This window comes from Ascidiella aspersa, chromosome 6 (assembly GCF_963924565.1).
Source record: "Ascidiella aspersa chromosome 6, kaAscAspe10.2, whole genome shotgun sequence".
Lineage (NCBI taxonomy): Eukaryota > Metazoa > Chordata > Ascidiacea > Phlebobranchia > Ascidiidae > Ascidiella > Ascidiella aspersa.
The window spans coordinates 10,907,122-10,935,100 of record NC_139452.1 but is presented as its reverse complement, the minus strand read 5'-3'; the positions used below and the strand labels follow the sequence as shown (position 1 = coordinate 10,935,100).

Below are 27,979 nucleotides of genomic sequence, written 5' to 3'. Positions count from 1 at the left end.
TGTGGCTTGATTACCCATCTACAAACTATCCAAACCGCATAGGTCAACTTATTACATAGGCATACGTCCAAGTTGAGCCACTTATTATCTCCATGTACGCTTTCGACTTTCGTACAGCCGATAGGGCTAACTATAAGAGTCGCGTCTATAAGAGTGATTAATCGGAGCGCGCTCGGTAGTGTGACGTCATAAAACATAAATTAACAAGTTTAACGAGATCAACACATATGTATTTTTTGTGATTCGGGGATCTTATAAGATGTTTTTTAAATTACTAATACGTCACACTCTTTCTGAAAAAAAATGCTGACAATTTGACCTAATAAACGCTTCGCTCTTCGATTAAACGCTTTACCTCCTTGTATATATTTTATCCATTTTATTTGCACACGTTTTCGACTGAGAACGGCAAATTCTTACGGTTACCAGATTTATGACGAAAAATTATGACGTCTTAGATCGGTCCCTCACCAGAAGAGGCTTGGGTCGCGAGATTTACCCAGATTTATGTTTTCTTTTTATTTTGGGTCGCCGATCGTCATGTATTTCGTAAGTCTGCCGCAGGTAAAAAAAGGTTGCGGAGCACTGACCTAAACTAGTGCTGGTTGTCGTTCAGCTATGCATGCAGGGGTTCTTAATCAGGGGTACGTGCAGGGTTTACGACATGCAGTGTGGAATTATGCGCTATTTGGGTATATTTGTGAAGAATGCGTAGTTTACGAAAAGTAACAACAAAATCGCTATTAGTAAATTGACTGATTGTTTGTACTTTGTAAATATTGCTGAACTTACAAGACTGTTTTTAATGCATATATTCAACACGTAAGTTATAAATACATTGAGGTTAATTCGTGTTATTAAAATTTTATTTACTACCATCAGCCATTGTATACGAGAAAATTTTATGAAAGCTCAAAGGGTACGAGCGCTAAAAAAGTTAAAAAACACTGCTGTAGGGTTTATTTTAAACGATCCACTGTGTCGAGCAATAAGCAACTTTGTTTCTTCATGCGTCACGTCCCGTTGAAATGTTTTTTGGCAAATTACTAATTGGCGCATTTTTTCACACGTCGCGCAAACGCTTTTAATTATTGGTTGTTTAGGCTTGGATGTTACTTGTTGTATGATGTCACGTTTTGACTAACTTTATTACGGCATTTTAAACTCTACATGCCATCAATTACAGCGTCATTTTTTCAAATTTGATAAAACGCGACTATTCTTTTTGCCCGGGCCGTGGCTGTTACGGGATCTAGAACGAAACAAACACAAATTATACCGACATTAAATTTGTTTTTAAGGACGCTTTTGCTTTTTATTCCGCAATTGAAAGTTGTATAGATATCCGATATTTTGACATTTGATTTCGATAGCGATACCCGATATTTTTTTCACAAAAAGTATCGCAATCTGATATGATAAATTTACAATTCAAGGTAGAATAGCTGAGTTGGGTTGCAAATCATGGCTGAAATTCCTGTAATTATTGGTATCCGATTGGCACCGATACTACCCTATTGTCGCACAAGTGCCGATACTAACATTTCGCTTCGAGTAACCACTAAGATCAGATAATACCAGACAACCTAAATAAGAAGTACAGCCATGGCAAATATAGTTACAAGCAGTAACAGGCAGAATTACGTTTTGGCCCAGAAAACAATGAACAACCTTTGAGAATAACCTTTCTTAAAAAGTGATAGATAGTTACGAAAATAGTTGATTTACCAGTATTCAAATCTTGACGCGCTAAAGCGTTTTGACTGTCCGCTGCTTTGTATCCGTTTCACCTCAGGCGACATCTTTCAACAAGGTTCAAAACAGATAGTGATTTTCATGCTTCGGCAAAATAGCTTAACGTTAAATCATGACTGGAGGGTGTATTGGTCATAATGTGAACGGATGGCATGTATTGTACATGAAAATTCCTTTGAGGTTCATTTGAGTAGGCATTTAGTCTACTACTGCGAAATAGAGTTTCGAGAAGAAAGCTGTTTTTTTAAGAAGGGGTCTGATAAACGCTATAGAAAATGATTCCAGTCTTCCAATGATTTGGAAATACAAATACTGAGTTTCTTTCTTAGCGCTTGTTGTATTAATGGGAGTTATTGGAAGTCAGAAATTAATTTTATTGAAATGTTTATGAACGGCCTCAAGGTTTTCTTAATGTAAGGAATGGACGTAAGGTATGTTATCACCACAAAATAATAATTTGATTTGTCACACTAAAATATTAAGTTTATTGTTAAAGATTGTATAGGTTGTAGGTTTAAAAAAGTACAGTCAATTGTAAGGTTAATAATTAAGGCGCTCCATTTGTATATTATCTTAACTAATAGATACATCTAATTTTATTTACAGTTTAGTATCAGCGCTTTTAACGCCTTTCTTCTTATTTTTGGACAATACGTATTGGCGTAAGAGAAAATGGCATCAATTAGGTTTAATTTTTAAGTAAATATTATGCTTACTTAGTTACAGGCTTCCGAAGCAATAAAACAGCGTTTAGTTCCCTACTATAGGTTTATTCAATAACAAAGTGAGTTTTAAAATTTCCGAAATAGTTTAAAATAAAAGAGAATGTCTACAGCTTTAACAAAAAGAATTTCTCCTGAGAAGAAAAGACAAAATTGTGTAAATACTACAAAAATGTTGTGTGAATCTAACAAGTAATTTTTACATAAATTTTATGTTTTCGTGTATATCTTGATTTTATTATCTACAGTTGTATAATTCTTGTAATGCTCATTTGATATTTAATGCATGTAGGTCCACTGCTTCATCAGAAACGACAAACCATTCTCAAGCAATCTTAAATATCACTGCTCATGCCAGCTTCTCTCATGTTGAGTAAGTAATTCAATGGTTGTGGCAAGTGGCGATTTACTAAACGTTTACTTTGGTTTAATTACTTGAAGTAAATCAATCTCCATTGTTTAGTTGAAGTAAATTTAGGAATTCATTGTTTAGCTGAAGTTCATTTAGGAATTAGCCGAAAAGTTCCTATCTAACGTCGAGCGCCCAATAAATTTGTCGTAATTATACTCGTAATAGGGCCTTAATTTAAACCATAACTTTGATCCGGTGAGTATTCATTTGGCATAAAGCTGGACATTTCTGCCAAATGTAAAAGAAAATATATTTTTTTCCTTATTTGAACATGATATTCAATTGGCTTAACCTAATAGATTTTTCATTTTATTTATTTATAACAGTGGTTACTCTATATTAAAATTACTGTATTGGCAAATATTTTCAATAATCGCAAAATTTTAGCACTTACGTTGTTTTTTATATCATTATATGTGTCTTTAGCAGTCAGCCATTTTTGTGTAAGAAGTGTATTAGTAACTTCAATCATTAGGTTTTATTTTTCTGCAGGATACAGACTTCTTCTTCCCCCTACTATATTGCTTTTTTGGTCACACTTCTCACATTGAGTTGCTTTAGCTTTTTCGTCAACTCTTTAACCCTGGTTGTGTTTGCATTCCATAGAGAAATCAGGTAAAAAAACACGTGTTTGCTAACTTACCAAGAAAATCCTTTAGATTAGATTACTTCCTTATTGCTACGACGTAACAGCTCTATTATCTTGTGGAAAGACCCTATACGTTTGAATTCTTCAACTTTTTTTAAACTTTGTAGTTTGTACTATTGCGTTTTGCTGTGTGATTTTTAACTGTGATTACAAAAAATTAGAACACCGTTCAACATTGCAATTATCAGTCTTTGCGTTTCTGATGTCCTTTCGTCTGTTTTGGGTGCAATCTATTCAGTTGGATTTTATCATGTACAGTTCACACAATGGCATGACTATTTTAAGGTAATTTGCGTATAGCCTAGTATTTATGTTTCACTAGTCTACTATACTTTTACCTATTGCACTCAATGGTCATCTCCAACTATGCATTTTTGTGGTTTAAAGGCAAGGCTTTAATATACAAATTATAACCCAGTGCTCTATATAACCGCTGTCCAGTGAGCAGGGCTACAGAGTCGGTTAAAAATGACCCAAATCCAACTTCCGAGTCCGGCTCCGGCCAAAAAAATAAACCTGAGTCCGGCTCCCGAGTTCCGAATCCGACTTTGGTCAAATGTGCGATTTCGTCGAGTCCGGAATCCGGCCCTGACTTAAAAGCCTGTATTCCGCAGCTTGTACTTCCACAATTTACGTAATTAAATAGTTTTATGTGGTCTTACTCGAGTCCCGAGTCCGCAAAACAAACCGACACCGTCGAGTACCAAGTCTCGAGTCCGACTCCGTAGCCCTCCCACTGAGTAGGGCGTTAGATTATAATCAGCATGGTACGATAATATTTTGAAAAGGAGGTGCGTAAATTAAGCTGTAAAACATTGAATTAAGGCTTATATTTTTTGCTATTTGCCCTGTGAGTAAAACACATTTGTTATCTGCGACTGGTGTGTTTGTATTAGTAAAAATGAAAATAAAAAAACATTGGTGTTTGTGCTTTAGGTTATGTTATTCATGACGGAATGGACATGCTTAGTGACGTCATGCCACATCTGTACTTTTGCGGCACTTCGCTGCTGGGTTTACCTCAGACCGTTCTGGATATTCACCAAAAAGATGGCCAAGGTATTTAACCTGTTTTATTTTTCTATTTTGCTGTAATCACAATAGGCCCTAATGTAAATTACCCCTGATTTAATCGAATTGTAAAAATAAAAAAGTATGATTTTATTGCTAACAACGTTTTTAGTGTGTTTTTCATAATATCTTAATTTTTAACACCTATCGATGTGAGTGTATATTCAAGATAGTATTAATTTATCAAATCTACTGATATGAATGTCTTTATTCAACATTTTGCCCGGATTTAAATTTACCATACATATTTAACGCAATCGCCGCATTATTCCTCTTCTAACTTTTTCTGTGTTTTGCGCAGGTTTTGATTTTCTGCATATGGACCGTGAACGTTGGGAATCTTGTTGCTTTTATGGTCTTGCTTCCTCAAGATGGAAGTCTGGAGAGCAAAATTGATATCGAGTAAGTGTTGTATATTTAATTAAAACACAATCTTAAAAAACGGTCAGGCAGTCCAGTTAAATAACAAACACACTCTATTCTGCCTGGTGTTTCGCTATATTTAAAAGCATAACTTTTGTTGCTCCAAGTGTTGTAATGATTTGACCCAGACTTGACGTAAGTCACTCTTGTGTTAATTTTAAGTGTTTTCATCAGATATTTTTTGAAAAAGTTTGGTTAGACTTTATCTATATTTATGCGTGTAAAACAGCTTATTCCCTATACGTTACGTTTTGTCGTTTTCGTTGATATAGCTCCTGATCGGCTGAGTTTACTACTGCAAATTCAATAATCGAACGTACTATGTTGATAGAAATGACTTACTGCGACAAATATATTAAATGCCTAAATCCGGACTTGTTATTTTTGCAAATAACTTGTTTACAACACTGGCTTCCCTTTTGGGTTATTTAATTTTTCATTGTAGATTATAGAGCTCCTGTTTTTTGCTTAGTCTGTTATTAAGTAAAGTGATTGTCGACTACAGTTCTTTGTGTTTTTTAAACGAAGTCTGTTGTTTTAGTTGAGGTTGCGCACAAATTAAAGCATGCAGTTTCGCGAAGTAATTTTGTCAACGCAGATTCGCTATAGAAGTGTCCACAGCAGCCTATTCACTAAATAGCCGTGAAACATATGTCGGCTAAACCAGTGGTCGGCAAACTGTGGGCCGCGAGTTACTTTTGAATAGTTTAGTGTTATCATGCAGTTGTGGCCAGCGTGATAGCCGTACAATCATTGCACTTCATTTTAAAAGTTGGTGTGACATGGAATTTTAAAATTTGCTCAGCTTGAAAAAGCCCACGTGCCAAATGTGGTCCTTAGAACCTGTTGAACTATATGTTTTGCCAACTTTAACTATAGGTAATTGAAAAAATCTTCGCGCTGCGCACGAATGTACTTTTTTTATGTTTTACACAAGGCATATCAGTTGGCAATCGAAGCGCTGTTTAATATTTCACCTTAAAATCAAATATCCTGAATCCGCCACTGTTTTCGTAGTGGTTTTACGAAATGGGCCTTCAATAGCTCTTAAAAGAGCTCTTTGGGCCGCGACAAAAAAAGTTTGCCGACCACTGGGCTAAACAAACCGGGCCAAATAAAAAAAGTTTATGAATCGTTACAATGTAAAGTAAAATTTTGTCTATTGGCCAAACAGTACCAGCAATCTCTTTTAACACCAGTGTTTTATTATGCGCTAGGCGAAGGTTTCTGCTTGGTTTGGAAATTATCCTTTCAGCGTTGTTGGTTTTCACCACCGTTTCAACTTCACTGCTTTTGTGGAGTATACATCGCCAACGCAAGGCTCGGAATACGTTGGCCACAGGTGGGTGAAATAAAAACGTTACCCACAGGTGGGTGAAGAAAGTTTTGGGGTTTTTAAGTCATGGGTCCGCAAATAGCTAAATTCGCGAGCTAAATCTGGGTCAACCACAGTTGTCAACAAACTGTGGGCTGCCGCCCAAATGTAAGCCTTTGAGCCCTTTTTCGTGGGCCGCGCGCTTTTGATTATTATTTTACATATATCGTGCAGTTGTGGGCCGCGTAATACTACTTTCATTGAACCATATTTGAAAAAAGAGGTGGACACGAGTTGTATTTTGGCTAAGTGCTTCATAGGGCCACCACTAGGGAGTATTGCCATCTAAAATTATACTTTTAGCCAAGTTGAACTGTGTACAACAAATTTTTTATCGCAAACTGTACAACAATTTTTTATCGCAAACTTTTATAATTTGTAATTAAATCATCCAATATATATATATATTTATTTTAATTTTTGGGTTATTTATAAATATAATCGTTTTTTTATTTAGGTCAGGATTTATCGACGCTCATCCAAGACGAAAACTTCATCATGGTCCAGTTGCTGCTGATTGTCGGTTGTTATTTCTTCGGTTACATTCCCAGAATTTGTAAGTTCTCAAGTATACTTGAGTTTTCCATTCACTGAGTAGCCTATATTCACGTATATTTAAGAATACCAATAACTGGAATTGCATTTCATCATGAATTAACCCGTCAAGAGGCCAGGGGTGTCGAAGAACGTATCGAAATCGTTTTACGTAAGTCAGCTAAAAGTATTGGGAACTACCAAGACTAAAATGGCTGATGATCTACCTGTTCGTCATACTTCGGTCTGTTACGTTTTGTTATGACATATTCGCAGAACCAAACTCTGATACAGTGCTGGGTCTTGTCCTTGCAGAAGTGGTGGCCCTTTTTTATGAGCGTTCATCACAAGGCGCGCCCCTTGTTCACGTTTTAAAAAATGTCAGAATGAAAAAACACAATTTAGATTGGACTTTCACTGGATAATTATTAAAAAAAACTATGCTCGTGACATACCAGGTGGCCGTTATGATGATGATTGATGGCTGGAGCGATTATTTTTTGACTTGTCAAAAAAAGTCAAAATGTTATTAAAATTTACACGTTAAGTCAAAAATTTGTCAAAACTGTTTTAAGTCAAAATCGATTAAAAATGCACATAAATTGTTTGCAAAATTAAAAAAGCTATAGTCATATTTTTAAAATTGTCGTTCAGTTGAATTTTTTTTTGATTAGTTTTAAGTTATAATAATTAGTTTTAAGTTATATTCAACGACATTTTAACTGTATTATATTTTCAATAGAGCTATACAAGATATATAGCGACCTGGCAGAATTAACAACACAAGCCTAGCTTTTTGCATTAGGTCCAGCTCGAACTTCGTTTTTGCTTTATAGAGTTTCGTATCTCTGATTAAAACACATCTGTCGTTTTTCGCTTGCAATTTGCGAATGTCCCATTTCCTATTTCGATAACTAGGTTTTAGTTAATTTTCTGCAATTATATTTAAGTGTATTTCAACTGCGTTTTTTTTCATTTTCTACAAAAACCCAGCTTCTTGCTTTTCTTTGGCATTTTTATAGTTGTTTGTCTTTTTGAACTGCCAAAATAACAACTAAGCTTTTAACATTTCTGCTTAATCCAAACAAAATATTTGATTTGTGAACCAGCGATCGTCAGTAAAAGATTTTAAACGTGTGGTTGACGACGCCAAGACACTAATGCAGTACTTAAAACAACAATATTGTTTACATTAATGTATTTTTAATGGGTTAAAATCTTGTCAAAAAATATACTTTTAGGTCGAAATTTGTCAAAATTTTGATTTTTTAGGTTAAAATTTCTGATTTTTTAGGTCAAAAAATAATGACCAATCACAACACAGTTGTTGTGTTGACTTTGGTTAATGACTTAACTGCACTTAAGTCACTGGTTTCAAAGTTTCCTCTATCATAACCTCTTACCTCGTCAACAGGCGATACATAAACACGGAAAAGATTTACCAAAAAATGCGATGGAATGAACGGATTTAATTGTTTGCAACGAAACTGGATCGTTGAACTTGGCCATCGGTATTGAGAAAACGACAGTAGTATTTTAACCGCACAGATAAATGCATTTTGGAAATAACGCCTAAGGATATTGGACTGTTGGACAGCTATATCTAATCCACTCATTTCGGAATTTACCTTTCAAGCTATTTCACAAAGCGATACGTTTGGTCGCGTTTCAGATCACCTGCGCGTCGATTAGTCAAATCTTATCCTTGGTATCGTATGCCTAACTATTTTGCGACAGGATAGTTTATAAGACAAAAAGGTTTGGACCACGCAATGAGGTCATGGCTTTATGTAGACTTGGCTTACTCTTAACCATTCTCTAGCAAATTTCTATTGAGCATAGGCTACATTTTTGTGGTTATAATTTGGACCATTGACGATACGCAGCCTACTTAGAACAAAATATTAATCAAATTATAGAATTGGTGATTTATGTAGGACTATTTCGTTTTAGTTTTTGCTGTGTTGTCGGTTTTAATCGAGATGTAATTTATTTATAGACCATGTTCAACTTTATACAATTCAGTTTCTAGTGTTTGGTTCCGTTGATTTTTTTGGGGAAAAAGTTAAAGTGAAAAACATACAAATCTAGTTCTGTTACGTTTTACATAAAAAGGTAGCACTATACACACTAATATCGCTTTGAAATTTCTTGACAACATGCGTTCTTTACAGTTTATTACCACTACTACCGGGAAGTTGTTTTGTCGGTAGAACCCACAGATTCATTGTCGAAACACAACGTCGAAATCCATCTCCGCATTTCGGCCGTGTTTTGCTTGAGATTGAGCGAGTGCTTCAATCCGCTTTTCTACAGCGTTGCAAGCAGGTAACTTGCAAGCAGAGTTTAACTGAAGTGGCTTAATGCCTAACGCACTTCTATTTAGACTCCGCTGTTTAAAACCAAAACAATTTAAAACAATAGTTTTTAGCAGTTTTCGCTTTGAACCTTTTTTGCGCTACGAGTTTGCGCGTATTTTGACACAAGTTATACTACCAGGACCAACGCAATAAAATAGTTCACAGCTGTTGTCTCAACTCAAATGAATACTAACCGACTTGCCAGACATTTAAATACAGGAAAATTAGTGCGATGTGCTTTTTCTCATTTCATTTAGCAAACTACGCCAAGCGACAAAAACCTTTGTGAGGCGTTGTTGGAAAAAGTGCCGCTGCAGACGCAACTCGTGAAAGTGCAACGTTGGTGACATCGGATCTTCACGAACCGACTGTTCAAAGCACAACTTGCCAGCCTAAGATTTTTTTTGTTTTTGTGCTATGAAATGTTACTTCAATCATTTTTTAAAGATGAGGTATTTTTGCTTTACAAACAGAACAATTTTTGTATTACTACAGCCCTAATTAATTAACGTTTCACATACGTTTATGGTTTTCGTTTGTTTGGTAAAAAAACCTGAAACTTGCACAACTGCAAACACACGAGAAAACATTTTTGTGTTCCACAGTGATAACAAAATTAGATTTCGTTATTTCCAAGTTACAGTAGATAATATATTGTCGTATGTTTTAACACCCTAAGTTAAAGGTGCCATTTCTCGACTAATTGTGTATTGTGGGATGTTAGTATCCTTGTTCTATAGGTGTTTCGGATTTATTTTTTCGAGTGTTAAATTTTTCTATCGTCCTTTCGTTCAAAATAAAGAAATCAACTTAGATAATTGTTTAATAAGAAGGGCATCATTGGAATTTACAATGACAGTAAAATAGAAAAATGTACACGAAATGGGTTAAAGAAAATGAAAAGGCGAAGTTGTTACAAGCGCGGTGTATTGCTGTACGAACGAACGAGTCCTAACAATACCAATACCAAAGTATTATTGTGAATCTAAATTCTTCTTTTAGGAAACCTTACTGTTTGTTTTAGCAACACACCATCAGTTACAAGGGGTTATTTTCATACATATAGATATATTATTTCTGGGCCACACAAAGTATAAGCACAGGCTGGCCACTGTATAGCGCATTTCGGTGGCAATGACAAACTAATTCCAATGCTCCAATGAAATGATCGAAAACGGTGCCCCAAACAGAGTAAAGTGGTTTGAATTCATAATAAATATTCCAAGAAAAAAATGAAGCAAGTTGTAAGTAAACCCATTCGTGGGTACGATTCGATTTACATTGTGAGCTTCTGTGTGCTCTTGAAACAAAACAGCCAATAACTTGTCAGGGGCCAAGCGACAATACAAAATGAAAAAAAAACTTCTTTACTCCGCAGAGCGTCAACATTAAAGCACGAAACAATGCATGTCAGAAAGTAGGCGTTAAGTCCCGAATCGGCTTGGGAAAGATGGAAATTAAAGCGCCACAATTTTTGCGAGTGAACTATCTCAATTGCCGCTGATACAGCGAAGGGGGTACATAAAGAGTTGAAGCATATCGACCGTCGTTTCTATATTTAGGTAAAGATTTTTCGAACGCGAAACACCGGACAAGTGGAAATGATTTAATCAAAACTCTTATTTTCAAAGGCGAATTTGAAAACCACCAGGGTTTTAAAAGAACGGTGGCGTTTTACAACCTTCGGGAAGTAAATGCATTTGTGAACAAACGACAAAAATGACTTATGACATGTAGCACACTTGAGTGGAGTTCCGTGACACGGCAACGAATTGTATGCGGTTCAGTTGCTCGCGCAATTCGAGATCGGCACGCAATTGCATAACATTGAACTTGTGCAGTCACGTGTGTGCCTGGAACAACGAGTTGGGGGGAGACGGGGAAATTGGCACCAGGCCAGCGAAAGATGGCAAGATCGTTACTTTCGTACAGGTAAGGAGCACCACACGGGGAGACAATAAAAACTCTCTCGATATAACTTAAATCTGATATGTACAGAACGGAGAAAAAGGCTGGAATAAAGGATCCGCAGTGCGAAAAACGAGTGAACGAGCGATTCACGTCTTTTGAATGCAAGTTCTCGCAGTAACACGGAAAACGTACTTTGGTCAAATCGCGTGTCGACGAAACGCTTTTCACTTGATATCACTAAGACACAATTTTGAGTTGCCCCGTTTAGTAGCTGTCTATTTCAGAGTCGATTCCTGAAAATGCCGTATGGCCACGTTAACTGCAAATAAGGCCTTGACCGCTAAAAAGAGTGGCCGTCGTTGAGATTCGAACTTACGCCCCCGACCCTTCCAAAACTGACGGGCGCGACTTTTAAAGTGGTTGATACCAGTTACAAATGTCAACATGTGTCTATACAGTTTAAATCAGGGGTTCTTAAACTGGGGTCCATGGACACTTTGGGGGGGTACGTGAAATAGTTTTAGGGGGTCCATGAAGGCCTAATTAAACTCGTAGCGTATATTTAAGCAAATCAATTTTTTCAAGTCAAGTTTGTATTATGACGTAAATTTATGACGTCATCTATAAAAATGTCTTGCCTACACTGGTCCATGCGAAACAAAATTTTTTTTAGGGGTCCGCGGTAAAAAAAGTTTAAGAACCCCAGGTTTAAATCGACTGCAGGAACTTTTAAACTCGGCGGTTATCCTTAAATAGATACAGGAATGCGCAGTAGTTTCTTTGTTCTACAAATTGGCCCGAGTGTGAGAAAGGTTGAGCAATACAGTCGGGGAATATAACGTTACTCGCTTTAGTCGAGCAGCTTGGTAAATTTGCCATCAGTAAAACTGTCAACATTTACCAAATTCTTAAAAGATTAAGACTAACAAATATGGTGGATACATTCTCGATGGGGATTATCGGAACCTTTTGGGAATTTGAGCTCCAACCATTTTTGGGGATTTTGAGCTCCGAGGCATTTTCAAAGATCATTGGGCGAAGAGCATTTACCAGGACACGGCCCACAAGTTCAATAAAGCCCAACTTAAGTCGTTCACAATTGCAGAAAAAAAGACTGACAAAAAATAGAACGCGACAAGTTAAAAGCAGGATTTGTTAGTTATTAGATATTAAAATGAAAAAATAAAAGAAGAAAAACAATACTCTCTTTGTTCTATGTATATCACAACGTCGACACACCGTCCATGCCATCTGCAACAAGAAAATAAGGTCTTAAATATATTAACAGTTTGAAGGTTTTCAGTAAAAACTCAAATATTTGCATAAATCCTTTGATTGCGAAAACACATCAAACAGTTCTCTATACAGTAAACGTGGGCAACTGGGCATACTCCCCAATACAACTACAAGTAGTCATCAACGAAAAAGAGAAAAAGGTAGTATATCTTTTAATATGAATGTACTTTCACTTTAAATCAATTAGGTTAATTTTTGACTGCATGAAGCAGTTTGTACTATTATATTACAGCTGACAAACGATACTATAGTAGTTTCGCTATTATAATAAATCATAACTACGCGATAGGTATATTATTAGTTTTAGGACAAAGGTACTAATTAACCTTCCGAGGAAATAGCGTTGCTTGATGTCACAAACAGTTATAAAGTAATCCCTATGTATTCTGATGATGCTCCTACCAGGTTTTAATTAATTGTAGTGCGATTTATACCAAGATAGTAAGCAAGGAAACGTGTGTTATAAAGCTATAAGATAAGCCCTCTGGGGAAATTATTGCAATGATATCTCTACCAGTTTTTGATTAATTGTAGTGCGATCTTCGCTAGCACTAACAATATTAACAGCAACGACAAACCAACCTAATCCGTATGGGTATACATGAAAAAATATTTTATCATCGGCAAATGCTGTTTTACCTGCCAAAGCATGCTCGGCGACACTTAAGCATAAGGAATCCAGCCTGGTGTTCAGTTCGCTCGAAACCTCTTCCGTTTCGCTAAACATCCTGAAAAACAACGGGAATTCTTTACGATGTTTGTCTCCACTAACGGTTAATTATTCAAAAGAGAACGAATTGAAGTTCATATTACTCGCTGCGAAAGGGTTTCAAATGAAACGGTGTTTGTAAATAATAGGAAAAACCTTAGTAATTGTTTCAGCCTTCTCCGAAAAGAGAAGTAAAAAGAATGGAATTTTCCTTATCACATCTTTTAAGATAATTATACTAATATTCTTTAAAAGTAACAGCCTAAAAGACACATTAACGGGGCAAATTTATTTTACCATAAATAGATGTGGTGATTCTATCTTAATATGAATCATTGATCTAAAAAATGATTGGAAATCAGTCGGTCCCCTAAAAATCATTGACTTTAACTATAATGCCGAAAAGTAAAAAAAATCATAATTCTGAAAAAAGATAAACAAAACAAAGTTAAAACGTCAAAAGGAAGACATTTGGGTATTTAGTTTCGTCGGGGGACCATTTATTTTTCTTTGCAAAATAGGACAAACCGTCTTAAAAGAGAACTGTTAAAAAAGAACATAATGCATTGCGAGCCTACCTTTGACCGAGCCTTGGATCGTATGAAGCCGCCTTTCTAGCAGGATCAACTTTCGTTAATCTAGTAGCACCGGGAGATTGAGGAACGGCGAACCAGTTCATCTAAAACACAGGCGCACGGTGAACATTTTGTAACGAAAAGGGTATTTCGAATTCTTCACGTTTTTTCAAAATACAGCCCACTTCTATAACCAAGGCAGTTTTAGCAGATAAGGTTTTAACCGTTCAGCTAAACCAGGGGTGCACAACATTTTAGCTTTTGACGGCCGCATTGACCGTCGTTATTTTTTTTCACGGCGCCAGTAATTTTTTTTTTGAAAGACGTCAGAAAGTTTAGTCATGACGTCATAAAACATTCCTAAAAATACATGCTGTTCTCTAACGATCTCGTGCGAAAATATGAAACTGATATTCAGTCTAATCGCGCGAAGCGCAAAAAAAATGCGTTTTTGCGGTAATTTACATAGCGCCTTGATATCAACGGACTTAAACACAATAAATACCGATAGAACTAAGAAGTTTAGGTATTTACATAGTAGACGTTGGTGAAAAATACATTATTTGGGAGGGGGGCATGGCCAGGTGCCCCCTGGATCCGCCACTGCTCACAGTCACAATGCTTTAGGCAAATCTAAGTTTGTAGGTCCGGCATCCGTGAGCTAAACCTTCAGTTTTGCCTGTTTTTAATTTGCACTTTGCAAAAAAATAATTGCGCATCAAAAAAACACAACCCTAGTTTCGAATGGATTGTGGCAAAGGAAAACTTTTACCAGCACTTTAAAGTCAACATATTTATTACCTATTCGTTAATTTAGTGGACGAGGGTTTTTACTTACAACATGTATATAATATGTTATAGATACATATCACTTTTAAATCTATTATTGCTTTTAGTAAAAATGTCATGGGCAACATGGTGGGCTGGTTAAACACGATAAACCTGATGGGTTTAGCAATTCGACACGCTACGTAAAACGTTACCAAAACTTAAAAACAAATCACCAAGCATGGAATACTTACATTTTGAGGATGGAATCCGATTCCCATCGGGCGCAGGGACGGGGGTGAAGCGAGGGGGTTAAGGGAGCGTGGGGCAGAGGAAGCGGACATCTGGGGGGCGAATGGTGGGGCCCGAGCGCTGCTCCTTCGTAGCATTGGGTAGCTGGTGCCCTGAGAGGGACCCCTGAAAACACAATTGACATACGATATACTTTAGACTTTCAGCAGTCTGATCATGCCGGATTTGGCGAAATATATTTCTCTATTAATGACTAGAACTAATAAATGACTGATTTTGACTCAGACAAGAAAGTCTAAAAAAGTATATTGCGACAATTTGAAGTCATTGTCGTCATTTATGTGTAAGGGCGAGGAGATATCTTCATATTTTACATATTCAGTTTGCAGTTGACATGTTATGACTTATGAGTAAATCGTGCCAAACGCTATAAAGCAGTGGTTTGAACCAGGGGCTGTTGACGCCTTAGGGGTCCGGTAAAGGGCTGCAGACTTACGCCAGTCGACTTAAAATTGACAAACTTTATGTTAAAATACTACTTACTTTTAAGCATTTGTTTTAATTAATTTGAATGCACTATTGCATTTAAACTTTAGCACTTTATATAAACGTAAGCTTAGTTTTGCCAATTATAAAACATAAGATCTACAAGCTTATATTTTTTAAAAAGGGTCTCAGTGACTTAAAAAAGTCCCAATGCTATAAAAGGTTAAATAACCAAGTACCACCTTAACAGAGAGTAATAACAAGAAAACGACCTTTTACATCATGCTGTAAGCAATCCAAAGAGCGGTTATACAAGAAAAAAAAATCGGCAGTCAACTTTTTGCACAAATTTTATAGTTTTTAGGTTAAAATTAATATGCAAGCAAAGGGAGCGCCGTAACTTACCTCTGGGACCCTGGAGGTCTTGCGTTCCGAGGCAGGGACCTGTACATTTTCTGCACCTGGCGTTGCCACGAGTACAGACGCCGCTTCTGCACCTCCGTGAACGCCTGGATTAACAATCAGTATAGAATGTCAAAGCTTGTGTGGGCGGAAAATACATACGAAATACCATACCTAAACACTTAAAATGGTGAAAGCATGCTAACATTATAAACAAAACGCCACTAATGAAAAGAGTAACATTTTTGGAATATCTTCAAAAACATTTGATCTTTCACTAACAGTTGAAGCGTCAAACAACTCTGTGAAGGTGTGTTGGAAAATGAAAAAACAAGTGTGGGTACACAACTTGGGGCAAAACTAAAGCTAGGCGGCAAAAGTAGGGACAAAAACTTACAGAATGATGTAAACAGCGATCCAGAAGATTCATATACAAGGAGATGTTTTCTTTATCAGGCTTAGATACAAGAAGTTGGGTGCAAGCTGTGGAAATAATAACACGACCCTCGTTTTTCATGTTGTTTGTCAATACAAAAACAGCAAGATTTACAACATTATAACTAGCAAAAAAAATATCTAGCGATAAAAGTAAATATCATAATGGTGCATTAAAGGCAGGGCTGCGGAAACGGTTACTACAGCCTGTATTTCACCAATTTACGTAACTAAAATAATGTGGATATTCAGCAATCCACTTATGGGGGGTCGTATAATTCTTTCACTCACAATACATGGTTGGAAAAAATTCCGCCATATAATATTTCACCTTTACAATTTCTGTTTGGCGGCCTTTAAAATCAGTTTTAAAATTTGGTACTGCGCATGTGCATATCGGACTCAGGACTCAGTTAGTTTTACAAGGTCTTACTCGAGTCCCGAGTCCGACTCCAGCTAAAACAAACCGACTCCTCAAGTCCCGAGTCAGCAGACTCCGCAGCCCTGATTAAAGGTCTCTCACACCAGACCAAAGAATTTGGAAAGTCACAAAATTTAGCAATTTGTGCCACAGATGTTTAGGCTGGGTAAAACAACCCTATGTCAGTTTAATACGATTTACAACAAAAAAATCTGTTGATAAACTAATTGGTAATTTTGTTTGCACAAGGCAGTAATATTTAACGAACTTAGAAAAACACAAAAGAATTGCAGCCAGGTTTAGCAAAAAAAAAGAAAACAAAGTAAAAACAAACCTTTCCCCATGACCTTGGTGTAAAGTGATGGAATGTCACCATCTTCAATATTTTCCTTTCGTGCCCGAGCCCCTGGGTCCTCAGTGTCCGGGGGCCTGGCGGATTCAAACCTCTTAATCGGAGTTTGAATGACCGATTCGAGTTCAAGTAGGGCAGCTCTTAACGACCCGCCACCAAGAATTTCCTATCGAGTAAGCATAAATAGCCATTAAACATATATATATATATATATATATATATGATTTTGGACAGTGAAAACTAAAACACAGAGAAACAACTTCGACATTGAATAGCCATAAACAAGAGCTTATTCTATTTTGAAAGAAATCGAATATGTTTTACATAAATAATATATTCCATGCATCAGAGGTTCTCAAACTCTGGTGTGTCGTTTTAGTTTTATATTTGGCAAAAATAACAATAATTTAGCAAAATAATTCTTACAAAAAAAATGCAGCATTGGATTGCGACTTTCGGATACAATATATTAATAAACAAAGCATTAAATAAAAACTAGAAAAATTCTTATACTGGGTGCATTGCAAATCGCAAGTACAATGAACTTTCCCAAAGGTGTCGCAAGAAAAATAGTGTGAAACACTGCCACATATAAACGGCTGTTAACAAAGTTTTATTTTTTTAATATGTAAGGTTTTTCATTCTCGCATCAAATAACAATCTTACATTTTGTACCGCTTATAGTAGTCAGGTTTATGGCAACATGAAATAAAGGAAAAAATAACTTGATCAACTTACAGTTTCTAGCTGCTGGAGTTGTTTAAAACGTTCATGGAGTTTCTTAATGTTGAGAATAATTTTGTCTCTGGCACCTTTGGTGATGCTCTGTGTAAACACAAATATTTGGGTAAAATAAATTTAAATAATTAGTAGGAAATTTGCTTTTCTTAAAAAAAAAAAAAAAAAAAAAAAAAAAAAAACTTTTAAAAAAAAAATTTTTCTTTAAAAAAAATGTTTATAAAAGCCTAATAGATTGATAGTTATCATACAATATATTTTTAATATTTGAAAACATTGAACACGCCAGTTGGATAATGGCTAATCTGTTGTTTTATCTTTCAATGCCATAAATATTTTAAACAATTAAATGACTACAAAAATCATTATTCTTTTATCAGAGTTATGGAAAACAAACCAGAAGCTAGCTGTATTAAACGCACCCTACAAAACATTCTTTTGCATTACTCCCCAATAAGGCTGAAGGTGGCCAGGAATGCACTCAACAATTTGGGGCAAAAGACAAAACACGCAGAAAAGTTTTGCGGCAAAACTTTCAATGCAACAATGGCAGCCCCTGACATACCTCTTCACAGTGGGCTGCCTGTGAATCGGCATTCTCGGCACGCTACGCTCGACAACAAAAAAGCCCCAAGATAATAAAACCTAACAAGGGTGAAAGGCATGTTAGAATGCCTTGGATTGAAATGTCACGAGCCATCATGCTGAAGGTATCAAAAGTAGGATACCGATTTTAACCAAACTCTGTTAAATAGTTATTTGAGTAATGCTTTATATAAAGGCAAGATGGCGACTCTTTTGGGCCAGACAACAAATATGTAGTACTTGCTTGTGGGGCATGTGACTGTTTAGGGACAGGTGGTCATGCATCACCTGCCATCAATAATGAAATCACAATAGGGGGCATTGATGCTTGGCTGAACAATGCATGCTTGTGATGTCACAATAACAGGCAATTGAGAACAAAGGATATGTCTGGCCACGGGCACCTTAGCCCATTTGGGGTGAACAGAAAGTTTAAAACTTGGTCTGGTTTAGTGTAAAGTAAAAAAAAATCATTTTTAAATACATTGTAAATTCCACCTAAAAACTGTTTAAATATTGTTTCCTCAATAAAGGTTTAATATCTATACATTATTTCAAATTATACTGCTTTGTTTAACTTTTTGAATTTTATTTATACTATATACTGAAAAGGGGCATTATATATATATTTAATATTTACTAGAGCAGCTCTTTTCAACCCGTGGGATGGTACGCACTTGTGCGGATGAAAAAAATTGTAATGCGAATGACCAACTAAATAAAACTTTTACCATGTAAGTTGAAATATTTTATTTTACACAAAGAAGAGTTTGTGCCCACAACAATAACTTGCACAGGGCTATACAAAAATATGTTGCATTACATAGCATTTTATATGTACGTTTTACTTCAATATGAACCGACTCGGAATCATGTGGTTTCATAACATTCCTAATTGTATACGCTTGAATTCACATGAAAACATGTGTCTAAGTGTGCTATCATTACCGGATTAGGGAGAAAAGTGCTAAGCAGTGTGTTTAAATACAGCTTAGGAATTTAGTGGGTGGTGAAACCCCATAGCATCCCCAGGGTATGACTCAATTCACATAATAAGGCAACCACAAACAGTGGGGTGTCGCAACACTTGAGTATGTCACTTAACAGCCTTTTAGAACTTAACCAGAGAAATTACTATCAACGTGCCAAGAAAGGGTGTTGTCATATATTGATTCAAAGTTAACAAGCAGCAGTAAGATGATTGTAAGTTTTTTATGCAACAATTTATTGGATCAACTGTATTCACAAAACATATAATAATATTTAATTAATCTTATAAAAATTGGACAACAGGAAATGCAACACCAAAATACACCATAACTTTGATACTTGTTCCCAATATATTTTTTTAACTTGAAACATAACTATAAAGTTGTCAAAATGAAACAACTTACTGATTTACAAAAACATATAATAATATTTTAACTAATCTTATAAACATTGGACAACAGGAAATGCATGAACACCAAAATATGCCATAACTTGGATATTTGTTCCCAACATTTTTAAACTTGAAACATGACTATAAAGCTGTCAGAATCAAGCAACTTACTGACCGTATCAATAAAATAGGAACAATTTTTTAAGCCAGTGACTCAATCCTTAATTAGGTGGGACCCTCTGATAGCTCACTGATGCTAATTCTTCCCATTGGCGTGGGAAACTTAAAAGTGTGAGATGTGAGGCTTTTTATCAACACACCCACTTAGCGAGATGATGTCATTTATTGTTGGTGTCAGTTATTGTTGTCCCGGGACGTACAGTGTCATGTTACCCACTCAAGTGTTCAAACCATTAATTAAATTAAGAGCGGCTGCTACTAATGAACATACAATGTTTGTTTTCACAAACTCAAGTTAATCATTTTAATCTTGTAGGGTTATAAAATTGTTTTTTTTTTGTTTAATTGCATAATATATACATTACATCCATTGTCCAGAAAAATTAAGTATTTTGGTCACAAACATTACTGTTTGTGTAATGATTATTTAGATATTTATGCAATGATGATATATATATATATATATTTTAATTAGACTGATTATAGCAAATAAATTGCTTAACAATTTAACATAATGTTTGTATTAAAAAACATTAAATCATTTAGAGGCACCAGACATTATTTTATGAAGCATTTGGTTGTATAGAAAGATTGTGCAATTAGGTCATGTGATCAACATTAAAAAATTCCCCATCTGTGCTTTGTCCATAAAGTCATGTCAGATAAGGTTACCAAATATGTAAATATTCCACAGGCTACCATTTACAATTGCCATAAAAAACAGCAAGCGGCATTAAACAAATTGCCACAAACAGGCGAGTCGAATTAAAAAAAATGCTTATGCCAACACTGTACTAAATCTAACTTTGATAAAGGGTATAATTTATGGGATGTTGTTACCTTTTCATCCAGGTAACTTGGGGTCAAATTCATCATTTCTTCATATGACATTCTCAGAAATATGTCCGCATATTTGTGTAGACGAAGCGACTTTAACCAACTGCGAATGTCTAGTAAAACAAAAAAAGCGTAAAATTGTTATAAGGATAGCTACTTCATATTTAATAAAAAACAAGTCGAGTTACACACACAAGTCCAATATTTATACAGGCAAAAATTATATATACATGGTGGTGGACACATAACTGGTGGCTCGAACACCTTTACCGTATAGTGTCTTATGGTTCATATAACTGACAAAAATTTTGTGCCACATTTAAAAAGTTATTAATTAAATCACATTGTTCTACCTGACATTCCATCTGCAAGTTGTTCGTTGGCAATGAGCACTGCACTTGGTTGAAGCATTGTTTCAGATGGAGAGCTTGTGCTAAGGCTTGAAGGAGATGAGATGTCAGGCTGGGAGGCACATTGACTGGCATAATCTATCAAAATAGAAGCAACATGAAACAACTGGAACTTTTAAAATAAAAACCATAAAACAATGTTCTTGGCTACCTTTTAGAGAATTTGTCAAGGAATTCGATTCGTCAGAAACATTGTTGTGGTTCCAATCACTTAAGCCATTTGGTGTAGCTCCAACTTCCAGAGAATTTGTATCTGTAAATCGGGATATTTGTAACTTTAAGTAATGCTGCTCAGTTTTTTGTTGCCTTTATTCTTGTTTTATTTATTAAAGTTGGTTGTAACACAAAAAAAAACTTTTAGAAAAAAACACTTCTCAAAAAAGGCATAATTTCTAAATTTATCAGGTGTATATATAAGGTAAAACAAATATGACAAACTAATTTCTTACTTGATGGAACTTCGGGTGACTTCTCCTCAATGTTTGTTGATTCCCTGGTTTCTGTGGTGATACGGCCATCTAGTCCAGACATCCAAGTAGTAAGCAGGTGTCGCTCTTTGTTGTCAAATGCAGGGTGAATAAGTGAATAGGAGAGGAGTTGTCTTGACTATAAAATTAAAAAAAAAAATTAATTTTTTTACCTATGCCAGACTTTTATACAGCTAAGAACTGTGCTGTATTTAAGAAAATTTTTCAAGTGTTGTTGTTCTAGCAGTAATTTCTATCAACCATGGCCAAAGATGCAATATATAAATATACGGAGCTTATTATCTAGTATTAATTTTCGATTTATGGTATACATAACAAAACTGTAATAAGCAAGCATAAAGTTGGATATTGTCAAATGACAATAGTGAGTCATAGATAAATGTTTAAATTTGAATGTTTCTAATGTTTACTGTACTAAAATAATTATTATGTATTAAACAGTTGGGTTTTGAGCTTTACAAAACAAAAATATAATTGTACCTTACATATCCGAATATAGTTCAGTAACTTTTAAAAATATAACTTCTAGTTTATAAACAAGTTACACAACAAAACGGTATTAATCACACCTCTTCCAAATATTCAGATCTTTCAATTGCATAGGCAAGGACGGTTGGTAGGATTTGTAGGTAGCGGTTCTTGGCAGGGGCATTCCCAGGTTTGAGAAGTGGAAGGTGACTTAAAAGTTGTTCGATAACTGCTGCTTTTTGGGACTCCATAAAAAGACCAGATATAAATTCTGCAAAAGAGGGGATAATATATTGAATTGGTATAATTAGTAAACATTCAAAATTCAACATATATACATAAATAAATTTATTAAAAGTATTATAGTTAGAATTTGGAGCAAGAATATACTATAAAATATCCTTATACATATATTATAAGGTAACTAACTCTCTGTGCAATAATTGATCGCCAAAATATTTTACATTCACCATCAGGACTTAAAGTGCTCTGTTTCTGTGATGATAAAGTATAGCTCATTGTAAGCTAAAAAATGCAAATTGACATAGGATGGCAGCAGAGTGCATAACAATTAAAAGAGTTGATTAAAAAGTTCAAAGCTATCCATAAAATTGCTAGTAAGTGTCACTTATCTTACATAAAGAGGTCAAGTGTTGCAAAGCTGAAAGACAAAAAGTCTTTCTCACAACAACACGCCTGACCCATAATTACTTTCTGGTGGCCTGACAATTTCACTGGAAAGTGATAATTAAAGATCTTTGGCATCTATCAGCGCACCACCTGGCTGAAATTGGTGGGAAGCTATTTAAAAAATGTGATGTGAAACAATTTAACATGAAACAGAAATAAAATGTTTCCATACATAAAAAGTGATTACTTTTTGGATAATTTGCAAAAATATTTAAAACAATATGAAAAATAAATTGAATGAATTTTCACCACTTAGAATACAGTTTAATAACTAGATGGAAACAATTAAATAAATGATATAAGAACTGAGCAAGTCACTGATTTCCACAAAATTTATTCAGCTCATTAAAAAATTGTTGCTAAATTTATGTTAAGTTCCTCACATTTTATACAAATAACATATGGATCATGGACGCAGAGTTTGGGGAGCTTAGGGTGATCCAAAATCCGCTAACAAAAACTTGGGGTGCTCAGCCCCCTTTCAAACAATGAATGATCCTCCTGCAAAGGACTGGGCAAATGTTCAAACACTAGATATAACATTTTTTCCTATGACGAAATTCAGAAAATGCCTGCCTAACAAACAAACTATTACCAAAAGTTAACTATATCTAACTCCGTATATAAACTCATCTTTTCAGTGACGTCATATTTAACAGAAAATCCATGATATGGATACAAAAAGGGTATAAATAATGTGTTTAACAAACCACACTTTGTGAGATTAAACACACAAAATTCAGGAAAACAACACAATTAATTACCATCATTATTGGCTTCTTCTTCAAGGGGGTAAAGCTCATCACAATCATTTAAAAAGTGTTCTAGACACCGAGCTAAGAATTTAGCCTGACATTTCTTGACGCGTTTGAGAAGTGAATAAAGCGCCACTGTCTGCTCACATTCATTCCAATTCTTGAACCATGTTGCCAAAACTTCGACCTGAAAAAAAAAATATATAAGAACATATTTGTAACAACAAACAAAAGTTCCCTGATGTAGAAGATTAGACATTAGTATACACTGAGTAAAAATGTGCTTTACAGTTTTACTACTAGTGGGTAATTGTTTGAAAAACCTTAATACAGATAACATAACAACATATACTTTAAAATACACCCACCCATACAACATGTTTCTCAACATTACAACTGATAACAAGTCTAAAATGACATACAAAACCTGTAGCTACCAGGCATAATAGTAATAAAAACAGCTTGTCTGGTTATGCTATTTTATATATATAATTACCAGGAGCTGTTTGGAATATAATAATTTTATAATTTGGACCGATATAGTAGGGCGCTTGTCTAGAGTCCTACCACAACACACATTACCTGGGTTAGGGTTAGCGTTTGGTCGGGGGAAGCATTAATATTATAATAAATATATTATTACTTGACCTGTTGGCCACACACATAAATCAATGCAGATTTTAAATTTCATTATCATCTAATACTTTTTAAATTAACAATTTACAGTCCTAAGAAATTTTGTAAAGCAGTTTTCTTTGATAAAGCGTATATATATATATATATTTTTCAGATATTAAAAAAAATCAGGGCGATGGGTTAGAATCCTACCAAATTATTTGGTCCCGGGGTTTATTATATTGCTAACAATATTTGGGTTTTTAAGGTTCGAGTTAGCATTTGAGTGGGTATTATAATTTTATTTATTCTTACATAATTATGCCTTCCTTGAAATTTTAAATTTGACAACTCGGTTCGTTAATTTTAAAATAAATGTGTTACATTACTAAACCAGCGCCAAAATCAGTTTGAAACAAATTGAATTAGAAATAAAAAACAAACTTACCTGATCACTAAATAGCATACTTGATGATTCTTTTTGCTTTGTTATTTCCAATTTTATCTGTCCAAGAAAATGTATATTTTAGCAAAGTAACAGTTAAGGTCTGTCACAATTTAATAGCTTGAAAATCAGATCATTTTATGTACAGTTTGGCCTAATACCTGAGGAAATTTGAACATGAAGCTCTTTTTATAGATATAATATAAACCTGAAGACCACTAAGGCTTGTAAATATTTTAAACAGAGTTATTGTTCTGTTGCGTGTCTTAGTTTAAACGTTCTTTGTTCATTTGCTGATTAAACTTAACATATCTTAAGTTAATTTATTGTTATCCTTGCGAAAATTGATGCTGTGGAATTCTTGTAGAATAAAATATATTTGTACCATACGAAAAAAAAACTGCCCAAAAACTTGAAAAATCATTTCTTTTGTAATTCGTAAGTTTTTAGTTTGCAGAAATCATCAAATGCGAGAGAACAAATATCCTGTACTACACAGTTATTACAATATTTTAGATGGTTCGATTCGTTAGAAATTACGACAATTAAGGCATTCAATGACAAAAAATCTGACTTTTAGACTTGGAGGTCGTGGCAATGCACTAATTCAGAGGTTCTCAAACTTTTTGAAAAAAATTGCGCAACGGTCCCCCAGCAATTTTTTAAATTGCTCACGGTCTCCCCTTCAAAATATTCATCCACGGAAAATGTGAAACCTCTAACGAATCACTTTATTTGAGTGAAGCAATCACGAACAGTTTTTAACCGTGACCGCCCACGGTGACAGCGCAGCAAGCTGTAAAAACTAAATTCTCATCAGCGCAACGCAACAAAACTATGACATCACAATGCACAATTCCACTCGAAACTTGCAATCACGTGAATGAACAACTAATCGTAGCCTGTGATGACGAGCGCAAAGACGTTGGAATTACTTGGCGCAATGTCACCTTTGCGTATAGGTCTAGCGTCACTCGTAGCCTAAGTTTGGCTTTCTTTTTTTGTCTCACAATTAGGCATAGTTATTATTATTGTGTTTGTTCCCTTGATAAAGTAAGTTGCCTGGAAATTTTATTGCACAAAACATTTTCTTCTTGAGCGTCGTGTTGATTTTTTTTTAGGTGCTTCGCGGTCCCAGAAAATTGTCTCGCGGACCCCAGTTTAAGAACCACTGCACTAATTAGACCTTTAGATAAACTCCCAGCGAAGATAAATTAAAAAATTCGCTGAAAATTCACAAAATAATAACAAAAAGTGTGAGATAGAATTAATAACACTTGACCCACCCAAACCCAAACGCTAACCCGCTCTCTAACTAATATAATCTGAGTTGATTTAATAATTATTTAAACACGGGGGAATCCCAAATTTGGTGGGTGAAGATAGGCCTACCATATGTCCTCTTTTAGAAGGATTAGTCATCTTTTTTTTCTGTAGCCATGAAACATGCTGGATTGCCGGTTTAAAACAGGTTTTGCAACAAATTGCCCTACCAGCACTACCTTCTTGATTGTTATTGCAAACATTGCGCTTGAAAGAATGGCAACAGAACCTCACATTTAAAAAAGGCCTTTGAATAAAGCAAAGGTGTGTGTTTTGTAGGCCTAGTCTACTATCAGTGTTACTGTATGGTAGGCTATGTTCTTATTTCTTACAGAAGCTTGTCTAGTTGTCTATACAGCAGCTGTTCTTAACCTGGGGCGCGGCCCCCTTGGGGGGCTCCAAGCAATTCTTAGGGGGTGCGAGCTCTAAGTCAATATTTAATTTTTTTGAAAGATTTTAATGGTTTCGTTTTGGTTGTACACCACTCCTACAGCGCTGTACAAACTCTGATTTGGCCAACTTTAACTATAAACCTGCAAAAAAAAAATTTGCGCTCCGCGCGAATCTTCTGTTTTTTGGTTTTGTTACCTTTTTTTAGCACAAGGTCTCTTTGAGTGCCATTGCATGTTTTCATGTCATCGAAGGTATATAACGGCCCTATTTAATTATAATTTTGCTAACTTTTAAACGATAAAAGTCATCCACTGTTCGAACTATTTTTATCCACATTTTATATAATTGGATACAGGCTAGCAACTTAAACTGTTTTGCGCGAATCGATAATGTTTTTGCAATATTGCTGTTGTGTTGTGTGCCGTCACGTCTTTTGAAACACGATAACGCAATATTTAATTTTTCAATTTTGTTGTGTGTCCATTGCGAAAAGCGCGACCGACAACAAACTTCGCTATTTACAAGTTGTCTCAGTGACATTTAATTGAAAATGCCGAATTGCTTTTCGTAGGGGGGCGCAAGGCATAGGAAAATTACCAAAGGCGCGGCTAGAAAAATAACTAATTCTACTTTCGTTTTGCCTACTTGCAGGCAAAACAATGTCCTCTTTTTAGGTGCTGAAATATGGTAGCCCTAACCGTGATCAATTTTTAAAAAATGCGAGGACCGTTGCGTAATTTTTTTTTTTAAGTTTGAGAACCACTGGTCTAACAGGTCAAAATTTGGTCAAAATAGATTACTTTTAGGTTAAAAATTGTCAAAATCTTAATTTTTCAGGTCAAAATTTCTTATTTGTAGATCAAAAAATAATCGCCTGCCAATTTGTGTGCGACCGTTAGTCAGTAAAACATCTCAAACGTGTGGTTGGCGACGCCAATACGGGACTTCAAACAACAATGTGGTGTTAAAATCAAGGTATTTCTAATATGTCAAAATTTTGTCCGAAAAATATATTTTTAGGTCAAAAAATAATCACCCTTCCGATGATATAAAAATGATGGCAGCAATGCAATACAACATATTAAAACAATAGGCTGTTACGTATAGAAAGTTTGTTTTTACTTATAGCGGTTACAACAGAGGTTTTCAACTTATGGGCCATTGCCCAGTAATGGGCCATGACGCTGTTTTCAGTGGGCCACAGAGCTTTGCATACTGTACAGCGATATCAGATATTAGGTCATTGTGAACTCATAACAGTCCGACAAATAAATATCTAATGTTATATAGATATAATAAAAATCTAAAAAAATATCTTTACAACCCTCCTCCTTTAAATAGAAAAATATCCAAAGCAGACAAAAATGCTAATAGAGTAGCGTCGCCAATTAATGATTATTATTGGTAATGATAGGAGACTGATAAATTACGTGGGTTGACAATTGTCTAGGGTCGGTGGCCTTTTTGAAGACCGGAATATAGTCCCCCTTTTTAAAGTGATGTTGTATAGAGACCACTAGATTTGACTTATCTTTACAAAATAATTCTTTGAAGAACAACGACCTCACCAAACTAACGCGAAGCCCTTAAATAAATCGAATCTTGTATTTTTGATTTCGTTGTGGCTTTCTCGAAGTAATCGGCGATCGCGGAGATCTCGCTGCTCGCGACGTCATGATGATATAATAATACATCGCGATAAGCCCACAGGCAAATTTCTTGAAAGGTGACTCTCTGACTCATGCTTTTAATATGCATGCTTT

General features: G+C 35.3%; 2 protein-coding genes across 2 annotated transcripts; one reads left to right on the top strand and one right to left on the bottom strand.

Moving 5' to 3' along the window:
• Positions 1 to 1,946: 1,946 nt before the first annotated feature.
• LOC146139693 (uncharacterized) lies at positions 1,947 to 10,113 on the top strand. Its single transcript, XM_083391264.1, has 10 exons — positions 1,947 to 2,186; positions 2,770 to 2,850; positions 3,382 to 3,504; positions 3,700 to 3,823; positions 4,475 to 4,597; positions 4,911 to 5,011; positions 6,250 to 6,374; positions 6,865 to 6,963; positions 9,116 to 9,269; positions 9,559 to 10,113. Exons 1-10 carry the CDS (start codon positions 2,176 to 2,178, stop codon positions 9,629 to 9,631), a joined length of 1,014 nt encoding a protein of 337 aa, XP_083247390.1. The 5' UTR covers positions 1,947 to 2,175; the 3' UTR covers positions 9,632 to 10,113.
• Positions 10,113 to 24,657, bottom strand: LOC146139692 (protein Smaug homolog 1-like). The gene is made up of 15 exons (XM_083391263.1): positions 24,504 to 24,657; positions 23,450 to 23,627; positions 22,097 to 22,266; positions 21,489 to 21,645; positions 21,191 to 21,292; positions 20,983 to 21,117; positions 20,633 to 20,742; positions 17,647 to 17,733; positions 16,891 to 17,074; positions 16,098 to 16,183; positions 15,704 to 15,807; positions 14,815 to 14,977; positions 13,796 to 13,896; positions 13,148 to 13,236; positions 10,113 to 12,463 (listed from the first exon to the last, which is right to left on the bottom strand). The coding sequence occupies exons 1-15, from the start codon at positions 24,519 to 24,521 to the stop codon at positions 12,435 to 12,437; spliced, it is 1,713 nt and encodes a 570-aa protein (XP_083247389.1). The 5' UTR covers positions 24,522 to 24,657; the 3' UTR covers positions 10,113 to 12,434.
• Positions 24,658 to 27,979: the final 3,322 nt, after the last annotated feature.

Bases quoted from the DNA above. Each gene is read 5' to 3' on its own strand.
- LOC146139693 (XM_083391264.1), top strand. The intron at 4,598-4,910 runs GTATTTAACCTG...TGTTTTGCGCAG, and splicing joins TCACCAAAAAGATGGCCAAG to GTTTTGATTTTCTGCATATG. The intron at 6,964-9,115 runs GTAAGTTCTCAA...CGTTCTTTACAG, and splicing joins CGGTTACATTCCCAGAATTT to TTTATTACCACTACTACCGG.
- LOC146139692 (XM_083391263.1), bottom strand. The intron at 21,118-21,190 runs GTAGCCAAGAAC...CTATTTTGATAG, and splicing joins CTTGACAAATTCTCTAAAAG to ATTATGCCAGTCAATGTGCC. The intron at 13,237-13,795 runs GTAGGCTCGCAA...GTTGTTTTTCAG, and splicing joins GATCCAAGGCTCGGTCAAAG to GATGTTTAGCGAAACGGAAG.